General features: G+C 51.3%; 1 protein-coding gene across 1 annotated transcript in view; it reads right to left on the reverse strand.

The window, feature by feature from the left end:
* WHRN (whirlin) overlaps positions 1-26,405 on the reverse strand; it is a 55,304-nt gene that overhangs the window by 4,895 nt on the left and 24,004 nt on the right. The window contains 6 exon segments of the mRNA XM_050907873.1: positions 284-355; positions 7,364-7,576; positions 7,912-8,124; positions 9,490-9,526; positions 9,929-10,131; positions 20,734-20,859. Coding sequence (XP_050763830.1) covers positions 284-355; positions 7,364-7,576; positions 7,912-8,124; positions 9,490-9,526; positions 9,929-10,131; positions 20,734-20,859 — 864 coding nt within the window.

The raw sequence follows: 26,405 nt of genomic DNA on the forward strand, positions 1-26,405 counted from the left end.
AAACGCCTTTCTGACCTTACTGGCAATAAGAGTATGACTCACAAATGAGGACGATTAGAGGACAAACTACCCAACTCTTGCTCTGGCTCACACAGATGCTACTCCTATTCAGACAGCCAGAATCCTTCTTCCTAACTGGTCTGATTAATTCGCTTCAGCGACTGCAGTGACATCCGTGGGCAGGTGATGTAGCAAAGAGCTACAGAAGCTGAGACAAACCTCAGTATCGTCAATTTGCCTCCAGCTCCCAACCAAGGTGCAGCAGCATGGTGCAGTGTCTTACCAGGGAGATGTCCGGCAGGGTGTTGATGCTACTTTGGTGGCTGTCTCCACCTCCCTCCAATTCTGATGTGTTCTGGTAGGGCAAAGAAGGAAGAGAAAACCAGGTCACAGCAGTACGGAGCAACCACCACAGTGCCAGCATGATAGGGAACATGCAGAGTGATGCAGGGCATTGCCCAAACCCCACACGCAAGGCCAGTCTTTCACCCAAAGGTTTTGGTTTCCTGGGAGGTTCCCTAGATACTCACACAGACGAGCAAAGCAACTTGGTTGGGAAATGCACTCTCCCAAGCTAAGAAGCATGCCCAAAGCATGCTGTGAACCTGACCTACCAGGGCAATTTCCTCTGTAGCAGAGGAGCATACTCCTCTTAACTCAAATCTCAGCTCCTCGTGTTTTATCTGGAGGGAGGGGAGGAACCAGCTCTGAGGGCTGCAGGTTCAACACCTGGATCTTTCCTGGGAGAAGAGCAATGAAAAAGTTTGAAACTTCCTCCCTTGCAAACCAGAGCAGTCAGTCTCAGATGCAAACAGAAGCCACTGCCTTCCCTTTATGAGTCAAAATGTCATTAGAAAATGTCACAACACAGCTCTGAACCCATCACAGCTCCAGAAATCAAGAAGGGCTTTGGGAATCTGTCATTCTGTCTGCGCAGGGCCAGCTGTCAATCAGGATGGACCCAAGGAGAGGACGTGGATACAGTCAAGCAGAGCAAACAGGCACCCTGGCTAAGTAACAGCAGGGATGGCAGAACTGGGGACGTGCAGTGGAGGCTGGGTGTGGAGCTCTGCCCTGGCAAGCCATGCCTGGCCTGGCAACTGGACGGGCCTGAACTCAGCTGGTGCTGAGTCTAGCCCATAGCCATGGCTCTGCTGCTGGCTTTGCCCCAGGCAGGCACCAGGTACTCTCCTGGGGGATGCTTGGCCGGTGGTACACATCCCCAGCTCTGCCTGGTTCCCCTGCAAGGCCCTTAAGAGCAAACCCAGACTCAGCACCCCCCTCCCACAGTAACTCCTGATCTGGAGAGGTGCTGCTGCTGCTCAGAAAGGGTGTACTTCGTTTCTGTCACATTCACAGGGATGTTTGTGTGTTTGTGCTGGAATGGGCAGGGTACAGTTTGTGTTTAACTGTGTGTTATTTATTGCAGGGTAAACAACTGATTAGTTGAAATGCTGGCGCATCTGCATTTCCACCATCTGCTGGAGGCTGCTGCTGTGCCTGTAAGATGTTAGCGTCCCAAAATAGACATGAGAGACAATTAAGAGCATTAGAGAAGCAGCAAAAACATTGATGGAAAGTGCTTTTATCTCTGTGGCTTCAGAAGGAACTCTGGAGAATGAGAACTAAAAGAAATGGCTTGTTCAGAGAGTGACAGGGAAAGTATTAGCTTGGGAAACCACTCCTTCCTCTGACGAAGGTTGATTTCATCGTCAATTAATCCAATGTAAAAGCTGGTGGCTTTTGAAAGAGAACCATCCCCTACCCCTTCTTGGGTACTGACCATGCAGCAAGCCAGGGGAGAAGACAGATTTGGCTGAAACACACGGCAGCAGCAACAGAAAGATCAGGCTCCAGCCAGACCTGCCACAGGACTGTGCAAATCCAAGCACTGGCATGAAGAATGGGGTGATACCATATGTCTGAGGCTGGAGGAAGAGGCAGGTAGGGCTGTTTCAAAAGCGACCTGCCTTCGTATTGATTAAAATGATCATGAACCTCTCTGTGCTGTGCATGCATTAGCAACAGGTCTTCAGAATTCATTGAAGTGCCAATGAGTTTAAAAGCTCAAGTGCCACCATGTCCCTGCATGACACCAAGGAGCAGAGATGCTCAGCTGGACAAAACGCAGCGCTGGGGAAACTGCACTGAACTGCACCAGTGCACTTGCCGCAGAGCTCCCTCCTTTTGCTGCCGTTTCCTCTAACGAGAAAGCTGTTCTGCAGAAAGCTGCCCAAGTATCACCCTCCCCCTGCATCAGCCCACCTCCAGATGCTGCCCAGAGCCTTTAATCCAGCCAAATGGCTGCGTGCACAAGGAAAGGAGCCAACGCGGAGACGGTGGCATTTCAGCACCAGCCTGGCCGCGTCTGAGAGGATCTCAGCTGTGTCCCTAACTCTTCCCTCTCCAGCCCTGCCTCTGCCAGCCTCAACCTGCCTCCAAGAGTTCGCTGAGCTGTTGGCAACTGCGTGAGGACCAGACCCCTGCGATACGACCGGGAGCAGCCTGCCATCAAGTAGTCATAGTTCCATCGCTACTAAAAAGAGAAGTCTGCCTGACGCCCCCCTAAAATCTGCCAGTGCCATCTCCCCCGAGTCCTGCCTCTGAACTCTGTGCCCATCACCATCACATCAAGCCCACCCCAGAGCGCAACATGTGCTGTGTTCCAGCCTCATAGCTAGGACCAGTCTGCACCGAGACTTGAATCCTCCTGGCAAACGGAGGGTGGGCACAGCCAGCTGCACCCCGTGCCCTCCCTGCCAGCCCAGTGACACGGCCCTAATCCCACCGCCCCGGCTCCGCTCTCCCTGAACAGCCAGGGACATTAATACTGCTCATCTTCTTCAGGGCACTTTTTTCTGCCAAAGCATGCAAGCTGGAGATTTGCCTTTCCCCAAGCTTAGTACTTTGGGGGCAAAAGCAATTAAACAGAAAGTGCTCTGGGCTATAAAATGTAATGGCTTTTAAGCTGAGCACATTTACTTTCAGGAATTGGCTATTTTAAGACTGCACTTTCCTGGATTTCCCTTGAAAGACCCATTGAAGCCACATGCCACTGCTCTGAAAAATGAGTATTTATTGAGGGGGCTGCTCCCTCCTACTGACTCTCTGCTCCTTTACCCCATCTATTTTCTAGTTACTTATAGAAACTGGAGGCCAGGTGAGGCCCTTCCAGCCCCTCTGCAGGGTGCAGCTGGAAAACATTTGTCCTTCCTATCTTGCACGGAGTCCACGGCAGGAGCGATGGAGCTGGAGAGCATCTTTCAGACAGGCAGCCAGTTTCCATTTGCAGATTAAGTGGTGGAGAAACTGCCACATCCCTGGGGAATACAACCCAACCTTTAATTAACCTCACAGCTCCAAACGAGTCCCTTATTTTCCAGCTACTGCTAACAAGAGCTTTGCAGAGCTACTCAGCCTGACTCCCACAGGGTTTAAATTTTGAACAACTGTGCCAGCCTGAAAGTAAGCCCAGCTTTCCTCCTCTCTTCCCTTCCCTCTCCCACCCCAGAATGCATCCGCAGGGCTGGAGGAGCCCCAGAGCCCCTGGCCCTGCCCCAACCTGAGCACAGACCTCACTGACTTCAGGGGCTCTGAGGGTGACGCAATGACACCCACACGGGGGCTTCACTCTGTCTCTATCCTCATCGCCCGAGAGGATCGTGCCAAGCACATGGGAACCCTCCACGTGGGATGTCTGTGCCTCTCCTGGAGGGGGTCAGAGGACAGCTGGGAGCTGGAGCAGCTCTGGAACAGGGGACATAGGTAAGGAAGATGTCCTCCATTCTGCTCTCCCTCTGGGGACACAGAGATCATCTGCCAGCTGCCAAAGAAGCTGTGGGCTCTTGTGCTTGAGATTCACTTTCCAGAGAAAGGAACAGCTCAGTGCCATCCTCTCCTTACTTATACTTCTTGTGAAACGGAGACCAAAGACAGACAGGGGCTAGCAACTCAACTGGGTTACCGCACTGGGCCCAATCCTGCAGCTTCAGGGAGCTGGGAGCAAGTCAGCGCCTGTGGAATCAGGCCCTGGGAGGAGAAGGCACCTTTGGATGGCAGTGTCTTTGCTAGGAGGCAGTGGAGAAGAAAAACAAAATCAATGAGGATTTCAATTCCTTAATCCTAACAACAAAGGCTGGGGCAGGAGGCAGGGACAAAGGAAATGCTAGACTGCCTTGCTTGTAAGCAATTAGAAATTCATACTGCTCTGATCAGACAAGTTGCATCCGATTATGGCAGTCTACAATTAACCTCTGCTTTGCAGGACTCATTTTGAGATCCAAGATTTACAAGAGGTGATAGTGACACTGAGATAGGCAGACACACATCATCCATGGGCGGCACCGTCAAACATGGCTTTGTCTCATCTCCGAGTATCCTTCAAGCATCCCGTAACAGAATCACTTTTCGCATGGCAGGTCCTGATCAGCCTCATACTGGTTATTTTTGGCATTAAGTTCACCCACCGACCCATGGAGAGCTGATGGGACAGGGGGCCTGGCCTAGTGTCTCTGCCTTTGGTCATGAAGCCAAAGAAATCTGTGTCCCACGGTTCAGGGTGCCTGCGATAAACTCAATCTGGGAACACTACAGCTATCCTCTTCTAGATAAGTGCCATTCCCAGAGGGATGTGGCTTTTGGGCCAGGTTCACATGCAGCTCTCAGCTCCACCACTTGCTGTGTGTGCTCAACCTGCTGACCCCTGTGATTTCCTCTCAGACAAGGAGGAGGGAATGCACTCTGCACCACAGAGCTGTGCTGCAGGGCACAAGCCTGCGGCTCTTCTCAGCCTCCTCCCAACCAAGAGCTCTGTTATGACAGAGGGACTTCTGAAGCTCTCCCCACATCCATGTCTAGCCTCTCTAAAGCCTGTGTGAGGATTTCTCCAAGGCTGGACATGCACAACGTGAGTACACCGACCCCTCCTGCACTGGAGCACAGATTTTTGCAGACCCAAGGCCTGTAAGAAAAATCCTTCCTCATCCCTGAGGATGTGTGATGGGATGTGACCAGCCTACTGATATTTAGCCAGGGTGCCCATACAGCAAGACAGCACAGCAGCAGGCAGAGCAGGCAACAAGGCAGGAAGGGCAGTCTGGGGTCCACCAGGCATCAACGCTGCTGGTCCTTCTAAAAGCCCAGCCCTGAGCTGCCAGTGGCACTCAGGGCTTTAGTGCAAGCAGGACACTGGTACCAGCTGGGTTTGGTGCAAGGCTGAGTCTTGTCTGCACTGCAGCACCAAGGCCTGCAGCCGTGCTGCCGAGCTGGGGAAAGGGACTCTGGAATGGCTCAGCAGAGCCACAGAAAGAAAAGGCAGAGATGGGGGAACCGAGGCAGCTGTTCACGTGGCTGAGCCGCATGCTGGCCCCTGGACGGCCTGCACCCCGCCTCCCGCCCGACGCACACTCGCACGCACTCTCAACCCGTCTACTATGGCAACCGCAGTACTCGAGCTTCCCGTCTCGCTGACAGCCCCTACCTCCATCAGGTCTATTAGCCACAAGAGCCGCTCCTGGGGACGTGCGAGGGGAAAAGCACATTAAAACAAGCATAAAAGCGAAAACATAACATCAGGGAGGATGCAGAACAAATGAGCGAGACAAGCAAATCCCAGCACAACGCATCCCTCCTCCCCCAAAACCCACCCTGCAGAATCCACATCCAGCTGCATCCAGTGCTGCATGTGAAGGCTGAAATGTGCCCCTCCTGCAAGAGGTGCTGGGGAGGGCAACAGCAGCAGGGGCTTATGGCAGAACAGGGCAGAGGAAACAATTTGGGAGCTCTGCCCCTCTTCCCTCTCTCCTGCTAGCTGAGATAAGCACCCATCCACCACGAGCTGCTGCTGCTCTTTACTTGGCAGCTGTTTTAGCAAGCAGTGGCGACAACCATCTCAAGTGTTAGTGTTCCCAACACCCAAGGCAGAGCTCAGAAGGGTGTATGTTCTCATGCCCATGGAAAGAGGTGCCACGCTGCCAGGGAGGACCTGCAGTGTGACCGAGGGACACATGTTCTTGAAGGAAGCTCTTAAAACAGTGGTGCCCACTCTCTTCTCTATGCCAGAACAGCACCCCGGTCTCCCTCCCCGACCTCTGGGCTCGTGTGCCAAGTGGGGCTGGGCCATTGCTCACACACCAGGCCAAGCAGCCACGCTTGGCACGTGGTGTCATGGAGCCAGAGGGAGAGCACGGCACACCCGAAGCAAGTGGTACAGCCCCAGGCTTGGGGATAGCATGGGAACAGGGTGCCACGCTCAGCACACAAGTTCTGGCAGAACTGTGTTAGCCCTCTGATACTTTGGAAAGATTTTCCCAGCAGGCCTTCGGAGACCAGAGCAAAACTTGCTTTGTTTATCCTGATCCAGAAAGGATCTCACCCTAATCCATCCTGAACAGAGCAGATGGTTTTCCTATGGGTTTTTGTGAAGCCAACGGGACAAAAACACAGCTCTGATGCTCTGAAACTCTCTGAGGCCTCTTGGGAGGCTGGACCAAACTGCATAGGCAGGCAGAGTCCCAGGAAAGCCCCCCCTCTCCCCCCTGCAGGCTGCGTTGCCTGGGCCCTCTGCAGCACAATCCCACTCGCCTCAGCCGTGGGCTGGTTTGCTTGCTGTCAAACTAGCAGAAAGCCCATTGTCATCTGTTCTTTTCATGAAGGTTTTAATTTCCAAGGTTGCTAATGCATTTATGATGAAAGGCATTTTATGGCTTGGAAATTAATTTTGGGGCTGTGTGCCTGCACACTCTGAAGTGATTACGATAACTTAATTAGACGGTGCGTGCAATGAAGGCCCGGCAGAGACGTGGGAGTGTTGCCACTTAATGCTGGAGAGTGGGCAGGGGCTGGGACAGGATGCAGCTGGCCTGGCTGCTGCGGTCCCCGCTGGGACGGGGAGCGGGCAGCCAGCGTCTTTAAGGAGGTGATTTAAAAGCGACAGCCAGAGCTGGTGAATAGCAGCAGGCATGGTGTGGCAGCGACAAGTCACTGAGACTTCTGTGTGGATGCAGCTCACGCTGCACAGTGGAGGTCCTGGAAGGGAGGCAGACTTCCTCCCTCACTGGGGACAAAGTGACACTTAGCACCAGGCCCAGCCCCCATGCAGAGGACAGTAGCATCTCAGTCTCAGGGGCACAGAGATACCAAGCATGTGTCACGGTATCACCTTATTGCACCTACAAATCACGCTATTGCACCCAGCCCACAAGGGGAAAAAAAAAAAGCTTTGGGGGGAATCCATCAGGGAAGCAGACTGAACAGGGTTTCCTGCGGGGTGAGATGCCTTTACAGCACTCCAGGGAAATGAGTTTGTTGTAGGGCTGCCAGGAGCAGGTGCTGAAATAAAAAGGAACAGGCAGGAGGGACTTACCCGGGCTGAGCTGACAGTTGTGGCAGTGAAGTGGCTGCTGGAGGAAGAGATGGTATCACTGTAGGACATCACAGAGTAGGAGTCGGTGCCGATGCTGGGCCCTGAGGGCTGGCGTGCCTTCATGGACTCGATCTCTCTCTTCAGCACCAGGTTGTCAAAGCGGTCGAGGTCTTGCGGGGAGATCACACCCCGCACCTCTGAAAGCAGTGAGAACTGGGCCAGGCAGACAGACAACCAAAGAGAGGTTGGAGCACGACCATATTCCTGGGTAGGCGAAGACCCATCCTCCCACACTGTTCAACAGTGGTAATGAGATGTACTGGCAGGTAACGCACGAGGAGGTTTGGTCCTAAACTTTACCAGAAGCTCCTCTGGCACTGAACACCAGCCTGTATCCCCCATAATGTCCTACATCTGGATTTTGCTTTCATACCCTCACCCTTGACCCTGAGCAGATAACCTTGGAGGCACTGAGCCACACTGTGACAATGGCTCTGCTCAGTCCACCGGGTACAAGAAACTGTCCCTGACCTTGGTGTGGGCCTCACCTTAGCATGTGTATTGAGTAGCTCGAAGAGTGCCATGACCAGAGCATCCACAGAGATGTTGCCTTCCTTATACTCATCAAGGTAGTACCCCATGGTCGCCCGCTCCTGTTCATTCAGCAGGTGCCGTGCCTGTTCCTCCAGCATGACTCGGGTCTGGTTCACCATGCTGCTCAGCGTTACCTGGGAGCCGGCCAGGCCCCGGTAAAATACAGGCTGCAGAAGACAGGAGATAGGCTTTGGCCTGGGATGCCAAGGAATCAGCTGCTGAAAGGAGGGCAGCTATCTCTCTGTGAGACAGCTGGGCAGCATAGGCAGGACCGAGAACGGCCCCCTTGCTCTGGGCTCTGCCCACCAGCCCAAGCTGCCTGCGTTTCAGACCATTGCTCTCACCCAACTACCAGTGGCAAAGCTGGAAAGCGGGACTGGAAGGGGGATGCCGAGAATGACTGGAGGCAGGTACCCCCAAGGATTCACCAGCACAGCCGCTCACTTAGTGTCACTACTTGTCTGGGTAACTCCAGAGCCATGAGTTTATGCAGCATCAGCTGAATAAACTAAACAGCTTCCCAGCTCTGTTCAGCAAGCACGGACGCTGTCCCTTGACCAGCTACTGATTTAATAGCAGGCTGTATTCCTTCCTGGCAGAGCTGGGCAAATTGGAGCCACGAGAGAGAGGCAAGCTTCCCATCCTGTGTAAAAGGCACATTCACCCCCGCTGCAAGCTCGAAGCAGACCGTGGTGAAGAAAGAGCCACTGGCAACCAAAGGAGTCCCAGGGAGAGACATGTCTGGCTGTAGATGAAAGGCTTTTTTCTTTGAGAGGGATTTCTAAGAGAAGGTCCTTGCTGTTCCCCTCCCAGGCAGTGTTGGCACAATCACCGTAGGGATATGGAGCCAGACAAGACCCTGACTATCCTGGAGACACCGAGAGGAGTTGAGGCTGGGGAGCATGTCTTGCCAGCAAACAGCACAAAGCCACTATCAGTAAGAGCCACCTGTGAAACCTTGCTGCTTCATTTCCATTTAAAAGAAATGCGCTTTGCAAAGAGGTTTGGAGAAGACATGCTGGCACAGAGCTGCTGGCATAGCACTGGGTAAGTCCCTGCCGCTGCTGCAGCCCTGCCACAGGCTACTGTGCTGGAGAGGGCTGGCTCGGCTCTGCTTCGGGGTGGGAAAGATCCCAGGAGCTGTGAGGGCCCAGAGACAGCCACCATGTGGAGGGCATCATGGTCACCTCTGTAGGGTGGAGGGGGTCCCCATGGTCCTTGCCCGTGTGTGATCATTGCCCCTTGCCCATTAACGTGATCATTCCCGGGCTAGGAGGCACCAGATGTGCTGCAGAACTGACCCACCAGCGGCATAGGAGAGGGGGTACCCATTATGTCACTGTTTGTAGAAACACAGCTGGCAACACAAGGTGGGGAGGAGAAAGGCTAGAGCCAGTTAAAACCCACCAGTCCTCATAAAACTAGTATCCCTTTTATAATCCGGAGCACAAAGCCCTCCCTCCCATGGAAAATAAAGAGACAGTAATGGTGATTTTTTTCACAAAGCCTCAGGAAGGCCCAATATCTCTTACCCTGGCTGTCGCCTCCGCAGCATGGTCGCCCACTGCCCTGCAAGGAGGGAGAAGATCAGTTGTCACTGAGAGCCACGTGCCCATCGCTCATCACCTGAGGCCTGGCATGAGATCTGTTATGTACTCTCCTCTCTGTGCCTGTAAGCCAAAACCTTCTGGCCTGAGAGAACAGGGAAGGGGCAGCAGCATGTTGTCCAGACCTGATCCACCTTACAGGCCAGAGATGCTGTCTTCTAAGCACCAGATATGGGGGCCATACGCCTGAGCACCGGGGGCACTACCATCAAGAGGTTGCCCGTGCACGTTGCAGTGCATCGGGCTGCCACCACTTCACGGGCTGGGACTCCACACCCACCCTGGGTGACTGCGTGCACCCTACAGGAGCTCTGAGCTGACAGACCTACGCAGCAAGCTTGCACGGGGTGCACCAAGCACGTACCCTGCTGAGTTGACGAGGGTCTCTCCGATCTGGGAGCTTGCTATCCACCTAGTCTCGTCCACGGTGGTGCGGGCGTGGGGCAGCCTCCCGATGTCCTTCACCGTCATGATGAGGTGGCGGGAAGACTTGAGCAGCTTCACCGCCTCATCGTGGGGGATGCTGAGGAAGCTCCTGCCGTTCACCTCCAGGATCTGGTCTCCTACCTGTGGAGTCAGGATGAGGTGAGCCTGGCAGGCCCTGGGGGCTTTCCTGTTAGGAACATGCCTTCCTCTCCCATCAGGGAGAAGCTACTCAGTCTAACCCACCACCAAACTAGGGGCACAGCAATTGGAGGGACCAAGAAAAATGAGGGAGAGGGGCCAAGTGCTGGTGGCCGGAGACCAAGCACTCAAGCTGACAGCCAGCAAAGGACCAGGCTGTGAAGCCTGGAGGAGCCTGTTTAGGATCCCAAGTCAGACCAATCTGCCCAATCTCCTCCATTAACTAGATCTGCAGACCAACTTGGTTAAAACAGCCCCCAAAGAACATCAAGACCTCCAGCCCCAATCCCTCCTGCTGATCTGGGAGGCCAGGAACCATCTGTGGAAGCCCCAAACCTCAGATCTCTGCGTGCAGCAGGGAGGGTTCAACTCGAGTGTCTCACCACAGTCTCCAAGGCTCTGTAAACTGTAGGATCTGGGACAGCTGGATTTCATCTCTCCTCTCCTCCTCTTTCCTCCCCAGCTGCTCCTGAGAGCTTTCATTTTGTGGCCAGCGCCTTTGCTGTAATCAGGAGCTTCCCTCACAGCCTGGCCATGTTCAAGACACAGCACATCATCCCAGGTCCTCTTTCTCTTTGCTTCTAGGGCATTCAGTGCCACTCCTCCTCACTCCCGTGTCACAATTTACCCTGTTTCTGATAAGCCACCTCTTTGAAACTGCTCTTTCATTTCTTTGCTTAACCATAGGCTTCTGTTCAGCTCTGTCAAAACACAGTCTTATTTTCTTTATGCTGCAATGCAAGCAGAATGAGACATTCCTTTTAATAACTGACCTCCATCTTGGAGGAGAACAGTAGAAAAGAGGGATGGGGGAGAACTTCTAAGTCTAAGATAATAACATGAAGAGGTAATATGATCCTTTCAGTTCAGTCCATCTCATTCTGTCACTGGGTTAAGGGAAGCCTCAGAGGACTGGGATTAATTCTCCAGACTCTTACTCCAGTGAGAAGCCATGATTAACCACTGCCAAGTCCATGTGGTGGGCTGTGACTCCGCTGTCACCCAAGTTTCCCCCAGTGCTCCCCAGAACTTTGCTGGGGTGAAAGTGGGCATCAGGAGTACCACCAGCAAAGCTCGGCATAAAGCACAAGAGATCCGTCAACAGCTCCAGCAAGGAAGGGAAGCCGGTTGCTGGTCCGAGGAGGCAGCAGCTGATCCAGAAACCGCAGTACAGGCCCTGCACTTGGACACCATCTGTTTTACACTACAGCCGTGCTGAAGCTCACAAGAGCACAGGGCCAGAGCTTACATCAGCTACTCTCCAGGCAAAGCATTGCCAGTTGAGATGGAAGAAGGCCGGGGGCTGTAGCAGTAGGACTGACACACATATGGGCAACTTGTACACTTATGCGCACACTCCCACTCGATTTCTGCTAGCCTGTGCTGCTATGCCTGTGGCATCCAGATGGTCGATCCAACAACCATCGAGGCTTCAAGGCTAACAGGACCCCTGTCAAGGCATCCACCGCTCTCACTTTGTCTTCCTGGGACAAAGTCTCCCTTCCAGTAGTGCATCCACTGAAGGGCCGGTGGGAACCGAGGGCAGAGTGGCCATGCCACTGTATCAGTGTATTCCTGTGGCACCAGGGCACCTCCTGGACAGACTGCTGTAGAGAAAAGTTGGCTCGATAGCAAAGAAAAAAACCATTACCTTGAATTATGCTCCTCCCAGCAGCCCTCAAGGGGAGACTGCAGCAGTTTAATTATTATTACATTTTGTTTTGTTTTGAAATGAGTCTTAAAGAAAATTCCAGGTGCCTTTTACAGGGGCCCTGGGCCTGCTCTCCCAAGTGGTGTCAGGCACCAGGCACTCCAGCCCCACTGCAAAACCAAGCCAGGACATAGCAGCCTGGAGAAGCTCTTGGACCCATGATCTGCACAGAGAGGCTGCAGAGCACTGGGGACGCCCCTTCGTGCAGGTGAAGACTGTCAAAGTGTTAGCTGATCAACACAAGGCTGTTTCCAAGAGGGGGTGTCTGGTTCTTCCCATCCAGCTCAGCACCCCTCCCTTCACTTGCACCACAGTAGTGATCTGGCTCAGTTAATGGAGCTGACTGAAACTCACGGCTGCTTCTTGCAGGGTTGGCTTTCAGCTGGTTCAGCTCTCTCATCCGCCTCCCCACATGGCTACAGGATCAGGCAGCTGCTGTGGGGTGGCAGGAAGCTGGGCTGGCAGGTGGCCACCACGACAGCAGAGATGGCATGGCCTCGGAGCAGCACAAAGCTCCAGGACCACTTCACTTCCTCCAGCACTGCTTTCCAGAGGAGGGCAGAAGAAATCCCCCAAATCCACTGCATGGCACTTGTGCAAATAGGTATTGCTCGGGCTATTTAAGGGATTACAGAGGCAGAGCTTCCGAGTGCCAAGGAGGCACGGCAACTTCCCTCCCTGCCCACTGCAGGGCCATGGAGGGTCATATATGGAGACCTGTGTGCTCCTCTGGCCTTGGAAAAATAGATGCAGAGGAAGAGATGGCATAGGATCTCTCTGAGAAGCAATAAAGAGATGCAAAGGAATGGGAGAACCTGAGGATTACTGAACATCCAGAAGGTGGGGATGAAAATCCTAAGATGCCTGCAGCAGCAGTGAGAGTGTGAGCCCAGGGGGAGTCAAGATCTACCAGCAACACTCAACTTTGGGTTAGTTCAGACTAGAGGTGTCAGAAGGGGCTGGTAATGGTGCTTTGAAGAACCAGGCAGGACTTTGCCACTGGCCGACATGTGACTGATGCCTCTTGAATGATGAGAGAGGACACAGGCGAAAGACTATAACCAACAACTCACGGACCACTTTGCTCAGGGTGCAGCTGTGAGAATGATCAAGTAAGCCTGCAACAAAAACATGTGATGGGAAATCGTGGTAAGAAACATATCAAGAATAGCTCTAAAACTAGTGTAATGGCAATATCTAAGTGAATGCGTGACCTTCCTGCAAGTGCATTCCTTGGTTACATCTCTGCCTGCCCAGAAAGGAGACGCAGAGAGAAAAGTTCTAAAGAAGGGAAAAAAATGATTAGTGGTAGATGAAGGTGCCTGTGAAAGGACAGGTTGAAAAGATTAGGCCTGTTAAATTTAGAGAAGCGATAATGTGTGGGGACCTTGATGGAGCTATACAAAATAATGCTGGCAATCACGAGAAGCCAGAGAAGGGCTCCTGTTTACCCTTCCCTCTGATGAGAGTGCAGAGGATGCTCAGTAAGGCCGGGAGGATGCTCTGAGTGGCACTGATAGGAGAAAAGGACCTGGAGCAAGAGCACCACAGAATCATAGAATTGTTTAGGTTGGAAAAGACCTTTAAGATCTTCGAGTCCAGACACAGCTCAGATGCAGCAGAGCTTGGTTCTGCATTCAGCTCCATCCAGTGACCTCGAGCAGATTTGCCTTATTCTTCTGGGGACAGTTCCTTCCTCTGTGACACACAGAGGGGCTGCTGGATAGTAAGGGCTGTGGCAGCACAGGCAAGCCCAGTTCCTATAAACACCACTGTCAGGGCCCCTGAGTTTTGTCCTCACATGGGTCAGCCGATGCCCTCTGCTTGCTGTCTTCATAACCACTGTTAATGGGGCAGCTGCACAGCTAATAAGCCAAAAGAGACGATGTAGGTAAGAGATAAACGCACAGTCCTATGGCCAGCCACGAAGGGAGCCAACGCCTTCAAGCTGGGCTGATGCAAGCCTGCAGCTCAAAGGGAAGAGGGAGCACGACAGATGCATTGCAACAGCCACTGCAAGGCCCCGGTGTTGGCACAGGCCAGGTCCTGCTGCACCATCTTTTGCTTTAGCTCCAGTAAGATGCTCAAAGCAGCAGGTCCTGCTAACAAACAGAGCCACCTGCTCTTGGCTAGCCTTCCCCTTCTCTGACTTTCCCTGTGGAAGGATGCGAGACAGCACTGGGCAGGGGTCAGACTTGGCAGATCATGACCAGGGGATGGTGGCCCTTTGCAGCAGCTGGCTGGAGGGGAGAGAGCACAGAGCAGAGCTGTGTCAGGGTAGGGTACTCACACCTACCCCAGCAGACTGCGGAGCACAGATCAGTTGCCAAAATCATATGCTAGGGACGTGAAACTTCCCTGGTTTGAAAGACAGACAGCCTGGAGCCAACCTCGCCTCTGTGAAGCAGCTGCAGAAAGAGAGCCAGAGGCAGCCAGCTCCACCTGAGCTGATCCACAGACACCAAGAAATGGGGAGGGAGGGAGGGAGGGAGCCCAAGGGAAGGCAAATGACACAAATGACCACATTCCCAACCACCAGACTCCACAAATATCTCAGGTTCCCTTCGAGTTCTGTCAGCTTTAAACCAACAATCAGAATTCTAATTGCTGACCACCAACATAACAGGAAGGGAAAGTTATGCAAGAGCCTCAACTGCCAAGAGAAACACACATTCAGGTGTAATGAGTATCATCTCTCAGGTCTTTCTAATTCAGTGAGCAATCCACTGGAGTGGATTCTGCTGCTAAAATAAGGAGCACCAGGCTCACTGCAGCACCCAAACAATGAAAATCCAAATTTGATTAGATAATTTTATTGCAATTATGAATCTTTAATAGCTTTCCATATCAGGGACTAAACTTTCATGCTTTTTTGTTCAAGACAGTTATACAGATTTAATAACCTTTCTTTAATTTCTCCTTTCAAGAGTGGACCAAAAGGAACCTGGCAAGCCCTTGCCGTATCAGGGAGACCAGAGGGGCCCTGGAGAAGCTACTTCATCTGTCTGTGTCTGTCCTTCATCGCTGCCTCAACATTTATTCAAAGTCCTTCATGGGTCTCGGGTCTCTGGTCTCTTGCACTCTGTTAGTATAGTGCCCAGCACAAGACCACCTCTATCTGGTGCTGCCAGAATATTAACACCGGGGGAGAACAACCAGCCACAAAATACTTGGATAAGTTTGAGCACCTCGTGCAGGGGGAAAAAAAAAAAAGACCTTGCAAAAATAATTGCTGGTGAAGGGCAGATAAGGGAATCGTTGGACAGCCCAAATGCCTGCAAATCAGCCTATCTTGATGATAGGCTCCTATTAGAGCTGGAAAGGATTTTTTGCTAATTAACACAGATAATAATTATTTTTTTTCCCCAAAGTCAAGGACAACTGGGAAAGTAACAAAAGACTGCAGAGATGCAAAAGAACCATCTATTAAAACAAACGTTGACCCTGGCAAATTATTTGCCGCATGGACAGCTCCAAACCAGCACAGAATAAAAGAAGTAATAATAAGATACAAAAAAGTTATAATAAAACACAGAAAAACTATTGCCCTGGATATTTCAGGAACAAGTTTTCAGTTGTGCTCAGCTAATCGTGGGTGGACACAACAGGACCTACTGAGTGCCTGACCACTTCTGAAAATGGGATTATTCTCTTTTCCTACGGAAAAAATCTACCCTGAAATGCAGGGGCTGAATGTGACATGCAAAAGGTGACAGACTGCAAACAAGACGCAGAGTTCACAAATAACACACCTCGATGACAGACTTGTCTCCAGAAAGAGAAGGAGACAGAGAGAATAACATGGGAAAGGGAGGTGCAGTCAAGAGAAACTTAATGGGCTTAAGACAAGGGTTCTGAGCACCTAAAGTCTCTTAAAAATAATCAAAATTGGCTCTGGGAGAAATTCAGTCACACAGATAGAAAAATAGGTGAGAGATTTTAAACATGAGTTAACGTTAAATGACACCAAATTGAGCTGGGAATAACAGGGCTAATAGGATGCCAAATGGTTTGGCACTAGCACTAGCCTTATTTAATGCCACTAATGTGCTAGAAGAGAGGTTAAATTACACTTGTGGATACCACTAAAGTAGGAGTCATCTCTCTCTAGCACAAATAATTACCAAAAGCAGACCTTAAGAAATTAAAAATATGGGCAGGAAAAAGTATAAATTGATTTGGAAATGACCAAATTAAGACTCAGAGAAAAACAAGGAGGTACTCAGCTTCCCCAGGAGGGAAACAGGTCCGGGCAGATGATCCACGTCCAACAAGGCCAACACAGCCTGTCGGAAGGATCAGAGACAGATTTGGGAGCAAGGCAAGGGAACAGCAGGTGCCAAGTGCTGTCTGAAAACATGTTCTTTTCCCCAAACACCTTGCAATACAAGTATGAGGAACAAAGCAGATACAGACTGGAAGTGAAAGTATACAAGGAGAGAAGATTGTCTCTTGGGGTAGGCAGTGGTTTCGGCACTGCTGCAGGGAGGTTTCTGGTAGCCTCCCAGAAGAGGAGCAATTTAAGCAACATCTGTCCCCATGAAGGGGACATCGTTTGCAGGACCACTCCACACTGCCTCCAGTGGAAAGGTTACATCTTGCAGACCGCAACCACGCACCTCCTCATTGAATTTCTCACTATACAGCTTATTCCCCAGACTCCGAGGCAGCCCCGAGGCTCTTTTTTTATCTTCTCTTTTTCAGTATCTTTGCCTACGTGCAGACTTCAAAATACAAGCCAGTTTTCAAGAGGCAGCTTCATGACTGCCACTGATGATGTAAAATCATTTACCTCTTCCCATTTACAGTCTCTCTTTCTCTCCTTCTCTTGTATATGGATATACATGGATCGTGGTAGCCTCTTTTTACCCCAGCTTTTGTGCTGGGAACTCAATATTGAGTTGTTTGTTCAAAGAAAGCTACCTGAAATCTGCTATTTCTGATGTAAAGGTCAAGAGAGAAAAAAAATTGGCTTTAAAAAAAATCCTGACAAAATACACCACCAGAAAAAATGAACGAGGAAGAAATCAGGATGAGCAGAGCCACAAACACCAGCAGAACAAGCTCAGCTCCTGTACAGCATCGCTGTGAACATCACGAAGGAGGCAGGAAGGACAGAAGCCGAAAGCAAACAAGACTGGCTCACGTTCCTCCTTTGCTGTCCTCTGCTAACCTGCACTTTTTCAGTCTGAGAACTTACACCAAGGCAGCATATTTTAAAACCTGCCCAAAGAACACATTGTCAGAAGTTTCATGAATGAATAAACATAAAGGTGGCTAAGGCCAAGAGTATGAATATTTAATTATTGACTGACTGCAGCGATCCAGCCTGTTTTCTGCTGGCACCTGCAGAGCGCTCTGCCTCATGGCCATGAAGCCGGAGCGAGCAGAGCAGCCGTACCCAAAGTGGCATCAGCAGGGCTAGATCTCCTCTGGGACTCACTTCTCAGGACCACGGCCCCCGTTTCTGTAGCAGGCAAAAGCCAGCTTAGCTTTCAGGCCTGAAGAAACTTCCTTGGTTTTGACTGGCTTTCAACACCACGTTGTTCATCCTTTAATCAAAATTTAAGGGAAATGCAAAACATGTTACTAGAACATTCAAAAGTTCTGATTTGGTGTCATTGACGCAAGAAGGTTTTCCCCAAAATGAAAAGTCTGGCTGAATCAACTTATAAACAATTCTGGTAACAAATGCAATGGCAGCAGCAAAACCTACAGAAGTATTCACCGCCTGGGAAGTCAGCAGGAACCTTCCCATCGACTCCAGCAAGGTTGGGTTGAGCCCACATTGAACAAACTCACAATTTTTCTATTTTAGAGAGCAACGAATTATCTGGAAATCCCATTTACCCATCAGTTCTTCCCTCCTCGTGGTATCACATCCCTTCCACCACCACCTGGAGCAGCATAGGGAACGTGTGGATGCAGTCTACACCCAGCTGTGTCTAACAGCAGAACATAAAAGGCCTTTCTTTATCTCCAAACCTCCAAGCAGTTCTAAATTTACAGCCTGCAGCATACACAAATCAGAGTGGGAAGCGTCTGTGCGTATCTGAAATCACATAAAGCCTGACATTCAGAAAAGCATCGGCCTGCTGGCACGCACAAATCAGTTACTAGAAAACAGAACAGTAAGGAGAGAGATATAAAGAACCAATAAGCAGAGGCTCTGGTGTGCAAACAATTGCCACGGCGCGGGGACCTTCCTTGGCAGAGATGGAGGGGAATAGCATGCAACGCTCCATGCGCTCGACTACAGCGTGCATGTGATTATTTTCTTGCCTTCCTAGGAGGTATGAAATGAGAGGTGGAGGGATAAAGCCGTGTGTTATGCTGCTGTGACTTTGCCTGCGTGTGCGAGTTTGCAGTGCGACATTGGCTGTGCGGAGCTCACCGGCAGGTGGACTGAACCGAGAAAAGCAGCAATTTTCCCCGTGCAGCGAAGAGAGGCATTTGGAGCAGTATGGAACCACTAAACATGAAACAAACAGAAAGAACCTTAGGAAAACACTGCAACTTCTTTTTCTTTTCCTGCCTTTAATCTTCCAGGCTTCTGGTGTTTATGAGATGGAGTCTGACACTCTGGCACAGGGTCAGCAGGCGCTGGGGACAAACAGGCTTGCTTCAGATGGCGGGTCCTCTGACTCAGCGAAGTCACCCGTGTGACGCCCGGGGCAGCTCGAGCCAGTCCCTCTCTTTCCAGCTCTTTTAGGAAGAAACAAATTGTCCTGTGCCCCTTATCATCTCTGTCTTGAAATCCTCATGTCCCAGAGCACTGCCCCTGCTGCCCCTCACCACAACCTTGTGCTAATGAACAAGCACGCGTTGACATCCCTGGGAGATGGCTGTGTACCCTGGTCGGGTGTGCAGGCAGAGTGGCTGCGAGGTGGCCAGCCCAGAGGAGTAACGTACACTCTTGGGAGAGAAGGATGATCTGCAGGGAGTTTCCAGCAGCAGCTTTCACTTCTTGCTGCCCTAAGAAACACTCAGCCATCTCCCTAGGATGCTCCCACAGCTCCTCATCCCTAGCGCCCAAGTGACCCTCTCATATGGCAGGGTCCAAAACCCTGTTTCCCTGCTAGGGACTAAGAGAGAGATTAAGGCTCTGATTGATCCAAACCTCCAAGTTCGGCATTTTCGTTCTGTGTCAAAAAGAGTCGGCAGAGAGAAACAGGAGCCTGCAGCAGACAACTAAGTTCAGGAGTGGTTGCATTACCCCTGCAAACGTCTCCTCTTTTCTCCTTTGTCTATAAAGGGAATCCTAGTGACCTCAGTGCCCAGCTACATGGGCCCAGGGTTTTGTGCCAAAGCAACGCGAGAGACAGGACGGGATCTGTCCCAGCCCAAATCACAGTCCTCTCCACCAGACTGTCCACTCACTTCACGCTACCAGCCTTGACAGATTTAAGTGACTTTATGGGGCCATTGGAGCAAAGCTGAAGGCTTAGCCCTAAACTCCCCAAGGCTGATCAAGGGAGAAATGTATCACCTCACAGAGAGGGGATCAGAGTGGATTACCCCTCGATCCTCAGCAGTCCAGCACCATTTCAGGTGATTGAGAGAACGTTAGGGAGTTTAACATTCATCGAGTCTTGACTAACACAAGGAGCGGGGAAAGAACTGTCTCTCAGAGCCCATGGGATTGCACTGGAGGAAGCAAGAAGGGCACGATGTGATTGCAGGGAGTTGGGTCACTTAGAGAGAAAAAACACCCCAGAAAAGAAACCTTGAGTGATGAAGTAAAATGCTACAGCCTGAGGAGTTTGAGTTTCAAACATGCCCCATTCATGAGCAGCACAGAGATACGGCCGAAGTCCAATGGCTCCCTTTACAACTTATTTTACTGGTGAACAGCCTAGAACATATAAAATTTTAACTCCAAATGCCCCTTCCAGGAACTGCTGAGGTCCCAGGATGTCCCATCCTGTTCTGAGACCTGGTACAGCAGGAAGGCTGGAGGAGCTCGGAGGTGATGTGTGTGCATGTGTACGTGGTGAGATGAAAGAGGTGTAGGATCTCGCTTTACAAGAGGTCTGCAGCAAAACTGTAGCCAACTCTGGACCAGTGCAACCTCAGAAGGGCCCAGCCAAACCACAGAGAGTCCTTTAGGAACCTGTCTGACTATGGCGGGAGCCTGAGGTAGCCTAACACCAAGTTAGGCTGCTGATAGATCAGCTCTGCTCTATCCCCAAGGGTGATCCTGCTGTTTCTGCTTGTTAAGACATGATCCTCGTGAATGCCAATGCTGCAGGAGGAAACAAGCACGCACCTGCTCCCGCTGCAGCAAGCCTGGCCTCCTCCCATCGCGGCAGCTGAACACATTCCCTGCAGGCAGGCTAAGAGCACCCTGTGCAAAACACTAGCTCCAAACATAATGGGTTTGGGTGTGAGATGCAAGAAGAGGGCACGGGACCAGGATCTTTAATAGAAAACTCTTCCCTGCCAGCTCAGGGAGGTGAGAGTGACTTTCTTCACCTGCCAGGTCTGGGCTGCACTCTAAGATATCTACACCAAAAACATCCCCAGGCTATCTCAAAGGGGAGAAATCAGGTGTGCGGGTCCACTAAGGCAGAAGGCAAGTACAACCTACTCCAGAAGTTGTAAGGCTGCATTTCTCTCTGCACAACCACCTTGCTCCCTCTAGGCTTAGTATCCAAAACGTCCAAAGAACCTGCCCTGAAAAGCCATCCCCAGAAATGCAACGTTCACCCCTCCACTGAGAGCCCTGCTTGGCCGGGGGCAGGAACAGCAGCAGTTACATGCCTACATGACCCTGCAGCCACAGCGTGTGAAGCTCTACCTCCCAGCCCAGCCTGCTCTGGGGTTACTCTTACCTTTAAGCCAGTGCTCTCTGCTTCAGAGCCTTTATCTACACCGGTGATGTAGATGCCCAGGGAATATTCGGCCCCTCCTCGGATCATGAGGCCCAGGGACTTCCCTTCATTCAGGACCAGATTCACCTGCAGAGGAACAGGAACAGTCATTTATGTGGTGTCTGAGCACTGCACAAAAGCAGTGTCAGCTCCGTGCTTCTGACAGCAGCCACGTCCCTCCTGCTGCCACCAGCTCCCCACCGGTTCCCTAGTGAGCAGCACGCACCCTGGGACAGAGCCCCTTCTGCAGATGCCTCCAGACAACTGCAAGCCCAGCTGGAGCTCTAAACCAGCGATATCCCCTCCCTGCTGCGGCTGGCTCCTGTAGCAATGCAGAGGAGGGAGGAGAGCAGGTTTAGCTGCTCCTGTGGCTCTCTAGGCTTGTCCATCCCTGGTGCCTGGGCAAACAGTCAGGGCTGGCTGTGGCTCAAAGGATGCTTTGGAGGTACATGGCCTGCAGGGTGGGCAATGCCCCGTGCACCCCCAGAGACCAGCACAGCTAACCACAGGCACGGGGCGGGACAGGGCGATTCTACCAAGGGGGGCATTTTCCAGTGAAGTGTGGAGAACACACAACATCCATGATTTGGATTTGTTTTGGTTTTTTCCTGGTTTTCAATAATTTAGAGGCTCAAGTGGAGTGAGAGGGCAGATCATGTTGAGAAGGTGTGGAAGTCTGGCTCTGCCAAAGGAAAACTTGGAAGAAGAGAGAAAGATGATGGAATGACATCCAGGACCCAGGTGACAAACCCAGAAGTAAAGCACCAGCATGGAAGGAGGTTAATGCCTCAAGTGGAGCAAGTAATGTTATTTCAGGAGGGGTCTGGGCCTCAGGAAAGGAGACACAGCTTAGGCAAGGCCTGAGAGACCATTGTGCAGGCTGGAGTCCAGCTAAGGTGTCAGCCAGACAAGGGACTGCCAGAGGTCTGCTGGATACTGCCCTTCTCCTCCTGTCTGTCCTACAGAAACCCAGCCTCCAGTATTAGCAACTAAAAACATCGACTAATAAAGCAAGCTACAGGTTTCACTCCAGTTTATGGCGAACACCCTCATGGTCCAGACAGAGCTGCTGTTAAGCTCTTTGGCTGAAGGCCAGGCTGCTCAGGTCCACAGCACCTCCCCTGACACCAGCCCCAGGTGTCACAGGACACAGGGTGACAAAGCAGCACCAACGGGGCCCTTCTGTTCCTGTCCTGCAATCCTCAGAAACACGAGGAGGAAAACGTGCAGGCAAAGGGAGAGGTAGGATACATGGCCAGCTGGAACACAGGATAGCTGTACCCCCACTGCGTCCCTTGGCCGGACAGGGCAGCTCCTGTGGGACAGAGGAGGCAGTGGGGAATATGAGAAGGAAATGCCAGCTCTGGAGGACTGAGAGGGTTCAGCTACGTGAAGGGCAGTGCATGTGGCATGGGAGGATTACGATCATAAACCGGAGGAAAAGTTGATCTGCAGCAGCTTTCAGTGCTCTCCGTTTACAGGTGCATCTCTGGGCTAGATACTCAGCTGAGAGAAATCCCCAAAGCACCACTGACGGAGCGGTGCCAGTCAGCACTGGCTGCGCGTTTCCCCTCTGCCTGCCCATGCCCTCTGCAACCATGTGATTACACCGCAATTACCCACATCCATCCAGACCGGGAAACAGCCCAGCTCCATTTCTCTGCCCTTCTTTTATGTACCAGTGGTTGCGACGGGCCACTCCAGGCACTCTCTCCCCTCGGGAGAGGGTACAGAGAACAAGCAACAAGACAAGCAACACAGAGGCACAGGCTGCAGTGGGGAAAGGCCCCGACACAGCCCAGGCTGCTCCTCACACACCTCCACCAGCCCGGCCATCGCCCCTGCAGCAGTCGCTGGTCTGTGCAGATGGCAGCTTCGCAGGACACCGCACCCAGGCACTCCGCCTGTCCAAGGCACAGAAGGCACTCAGGACTCCTCCGCACAGCCGTGTGCCTTATTATCTCTAATTAATAATGCTACGACAGATTTTCCATCTCTCCTGCCCAGAACAGCCAGCACATACTGCAACAGATGTTTAGTATTTTCCACAAACCTCTGACAGGCTGAAGTACCACGCAGCACCTGGACAGCTGTTTTCCCCACCAAATGCTGGTCGCAGGGCTGATTTTGCAAGGTACGCCAAAGCTATTAGCCAGCTTCCCATCTGCCTTCTTCCAACCTCTCCTACTCAGAGGGCCTGATGATATATGAAAGTTCAGGTGAGAATTTAGAGTGAATAAGCAAGCCTGTGTTTAGCTCCCTTGAGGACTCTCAATTTAAAATGGCCTTTGTTCACTCGCTGCACGACATTTTCTAAATGAATTATTCCAGGGTTTTTTTGCTTTTGTCCCAAGTTTTAAGTCATTTCTGGAGAAAAGCAGACAGCAGGAATAAAAACAAATGAGAAAAGCCAAAACGCGTTTCACACTGATAGAAACAACCAGAAAAAGACTGTTTGTGAATGGCTTTTATATTTAAAACTCTTCATCGCAGTCAAATCAAAAGCTTGCACATTTACCTGGATGAAAAAGTAATTTCCAGCTTCAAGCCACTAATTAACCTGCCTTTCTAGAGGACACAGTATCACACAGGGAATTCAGCCCAGCCTTAGATAGGCTGGTATTGAAAACCCATTTTCTATCTTGGTGGTAGGTGCAGCAGCAAGACAGAAGTCAGCAGCAGGACCTAAATCTACCTAAGGACAACACACTGCGAAATTTTGTACTTTAAGAAATGGATGCCAAAACAGCTCCTACTTTTCTATACCAGTATCACAGCTGGCTGGCAACCTCATTAATGCTTCATCAGCTGCCTGTGTTTTATGGATCTGCGAGCTAAAGCTGGAGTGATCCCATGAACACGCTACCAACGCGGGCAGGCTCTCAGCACGGTGCCGCTGCCCTCTGCTCCCCGCACTCCAGAAACAGCTGTACCGTGGAAAGTTGGAGAGCGAGAACTGTAAGACATTAACTACCTGTGTCAGCATCCTCGTCTAGGGCTGCACAAAACTGACATACCCTGGGTTAGTCCCTCCCCTGCTTTGAAGTGCATGAAGCGCCAGAAACAATTCTAGGATTGAAGCATTATAAAGGAACCATAAAGAGACCTTCACGCTTCAGGCTGGAGAGGAGAGTGGGCACTGTACCCACCCAACAGAGCATTTGCCTGTCAAAATCAAGGGCAGTTTAACTTTCTCTTTGCATGAAAACATCGCTCTGGACATAGAATGATCACTTCATAGAACATTTGACTGGGTTTTATTAAAACCAGAAAAATATTAAACTTTTCCAAAGTCCTTCTATTTTCTCCCCATTTGTCTAATGACACTCAGGGTTTCCCTTCTACTGTAACTTCTTCACCACACCATGGCCATATCTTTCAAAAATTCCCCAACTTTGGGAAAACTACGAGTAGCAGAAATGCAAGAAAGCGCATGCAATCAGAGATCAGGGTCAAAATAGACTGGTAATGGCAACACTCCCTCTCTACCGGTCCCTAAACAACAAATATATGTGCCAGCACTTCACTGGAGTTAGCAACACGAGGGATAGCTCCGTATCCAGACATTTACATTTCCCTTTAACACTATCCGGTTGGGCTGGTAAGCTGAGAAGCTGCTCTCCCCACCCCCTTATCATCAGATCCAGTAAGAGATACTCCCTCTCCCTATAAACCTGATGTGCTGCTGTGAGAGCTGGTTTGTTTACACACGTACCAGGCAAAGCTAGTCTTCAAGAAGCAGAAAGCAATGAATACAGCCTCGAGCAATAAAGGTACGAAAGACCTTCCCACAAACCCAAGCTGCGTGAAAAAACCTAAGAGCTACTTAAAAAATATGTCGCTGCTGGCAATCCCAGAGAGTTGGATTGTTGAGGGCTTAATTGCATTTCTTAATCAACTGATACCTACGCCTCTCCGAATAAACCCTGCGGAAATCACAATAAAACTCAGGCTGCCGGGAAAAGCGTGGCAGCAGCAGGGGCCAGAGAAATAACCACTCTCTGAGCATTTGGCTTATTGACAAACGGCAGATTTAGGGAATAGTTGAGAAATAAAGCGAGCGCTCACAGGCAGGGGGCTCAGTTTGATCAGACTGGGGAGCGAGGAGGGAAGCAGGAAGGAGGAGCGGAGAGAAAGCGTTCAGGAGCCAAACCGAGATAAGCTGCTTGCCAGGATGAAGCAAAGGCTGAGTCACTCCATGTTAAGGGCTTAGGGATAAGAGGGGAGACTATTTTGCACACTATTTCCCAAGGGCCTCCTGCCTCCGAGAGGCTGTCTCCAGTGACAGGGCACACCACAGAGATGGTGTTAGGTGGGGTCGGCACCACCATGCTGGCTGCCCCAGGCACAGCACTGTTCGCACCCACTGCCATCCTGCTGAGGGCACTTCTCGCACACCATAAACCCATGCTCCAGACACAGCTGCGGGGTGGGAAGGAGACTGCGGGATGACAGTGAAGCATAAGCCAAGCTGTGCTGTCCAAGGAGGGAGCTAAACACATCCCCTGTGACCAGGCTGTTGTTTCCAGTGGTTGCCACCACTGTGACTTGATCCCGCCGCGATGGAAAGTGCTGATCCTGGGCCCCACTGGGAACAGGCCCCCAACACACACAGCGTTTCCTGGACCAAGCCCTTCTGCTTGGGCTTTTCCACTCAGGCAAGGAGGTTTATACACGTATGATTAACACTTCTGTGCAAGTCTTGTCCCAGAAGAGAGCATTTTGGTTACATTTCCACTTTATGTTTTCTCCCTCCTCAACTCTCCCCGTTATGCTGCCAGGCTGAAGCTCAGAGTGAGAAGCTGTAACATACCTCAGGGGCTAGTATCAGGGAGAGCTGGGATCACTCCAAGCTGCTAAATGCACAGCTATCCTAACACCATCCTAAAACAGAGGCAGCAAGCAAGGCTGTGCAGAAGGGCAGCTATTCTGTGAGGGGAAACTGAGGACACCCAGGCAAGGTAACCCCCCCGCACGTTACTGAGAAGGGCCAGGTATTCCCAGGCTCATGGTAGCACAGACACCGCACATCCCCACCTCCTCCCCTACGCCATACCAAGGCTGTGTCCAGCCCCAGGCTACTCCTGCGTGTACAACACAGAAGCATTTGGAAGATCAAGGTCACAATTTTAGTTTCAATGCTGAAACATCTGCCACCTCCTGTAGCAGGAAATTAAGGAAAAAAATGCCATCATCAGTAAGACATTTGCTCCGAGTTGATTCTTGCATGGGATTTCTTTTCTCCGGGTTTATGAAATTACCTGTTGACAGATTCAATTTTACCATTAGAAGAAGCACTTTCAGACAAGAATTACTCTGCATCGGTACGATTCAGCAGACAGCTGCGTGAGTGGCTGAGAAGGTTTCACCCATGCCGACAGCCATTTCCATGCCATTACTGCTACCACACAACAAAAACAACACTTAAGGAGGCTCGCAGGGCTCATCCTCCTCCTGCTTACCCAGGAAACCCCACTGGCTTACATCTAGACATCCTGCAAACGTGCGAGCACAGCTCACAGGAACACAGAGCCAGCTCACAACCCATTAACTGAGGTACTGAGAGCAGCAGAGTCGCAGCTGATAGGGGTGCCGGATCCATCAGAGCTGCCTCAACATCAACCCCCCCTTCC

This window comes from Gymnogyps californianus, chromosome 18, assembly GCF_018139145.2.
Source record: "Gymnogyps californianus isolate 813 chromosome 18, ASM1813914v2, whole genome shotgun sequence".
NCBI lineage: Eukaryota > Metazoa > Chordata > Aves > Accipitriformes > Cathartidae > Gymnogyps > Gymnogyps californianus.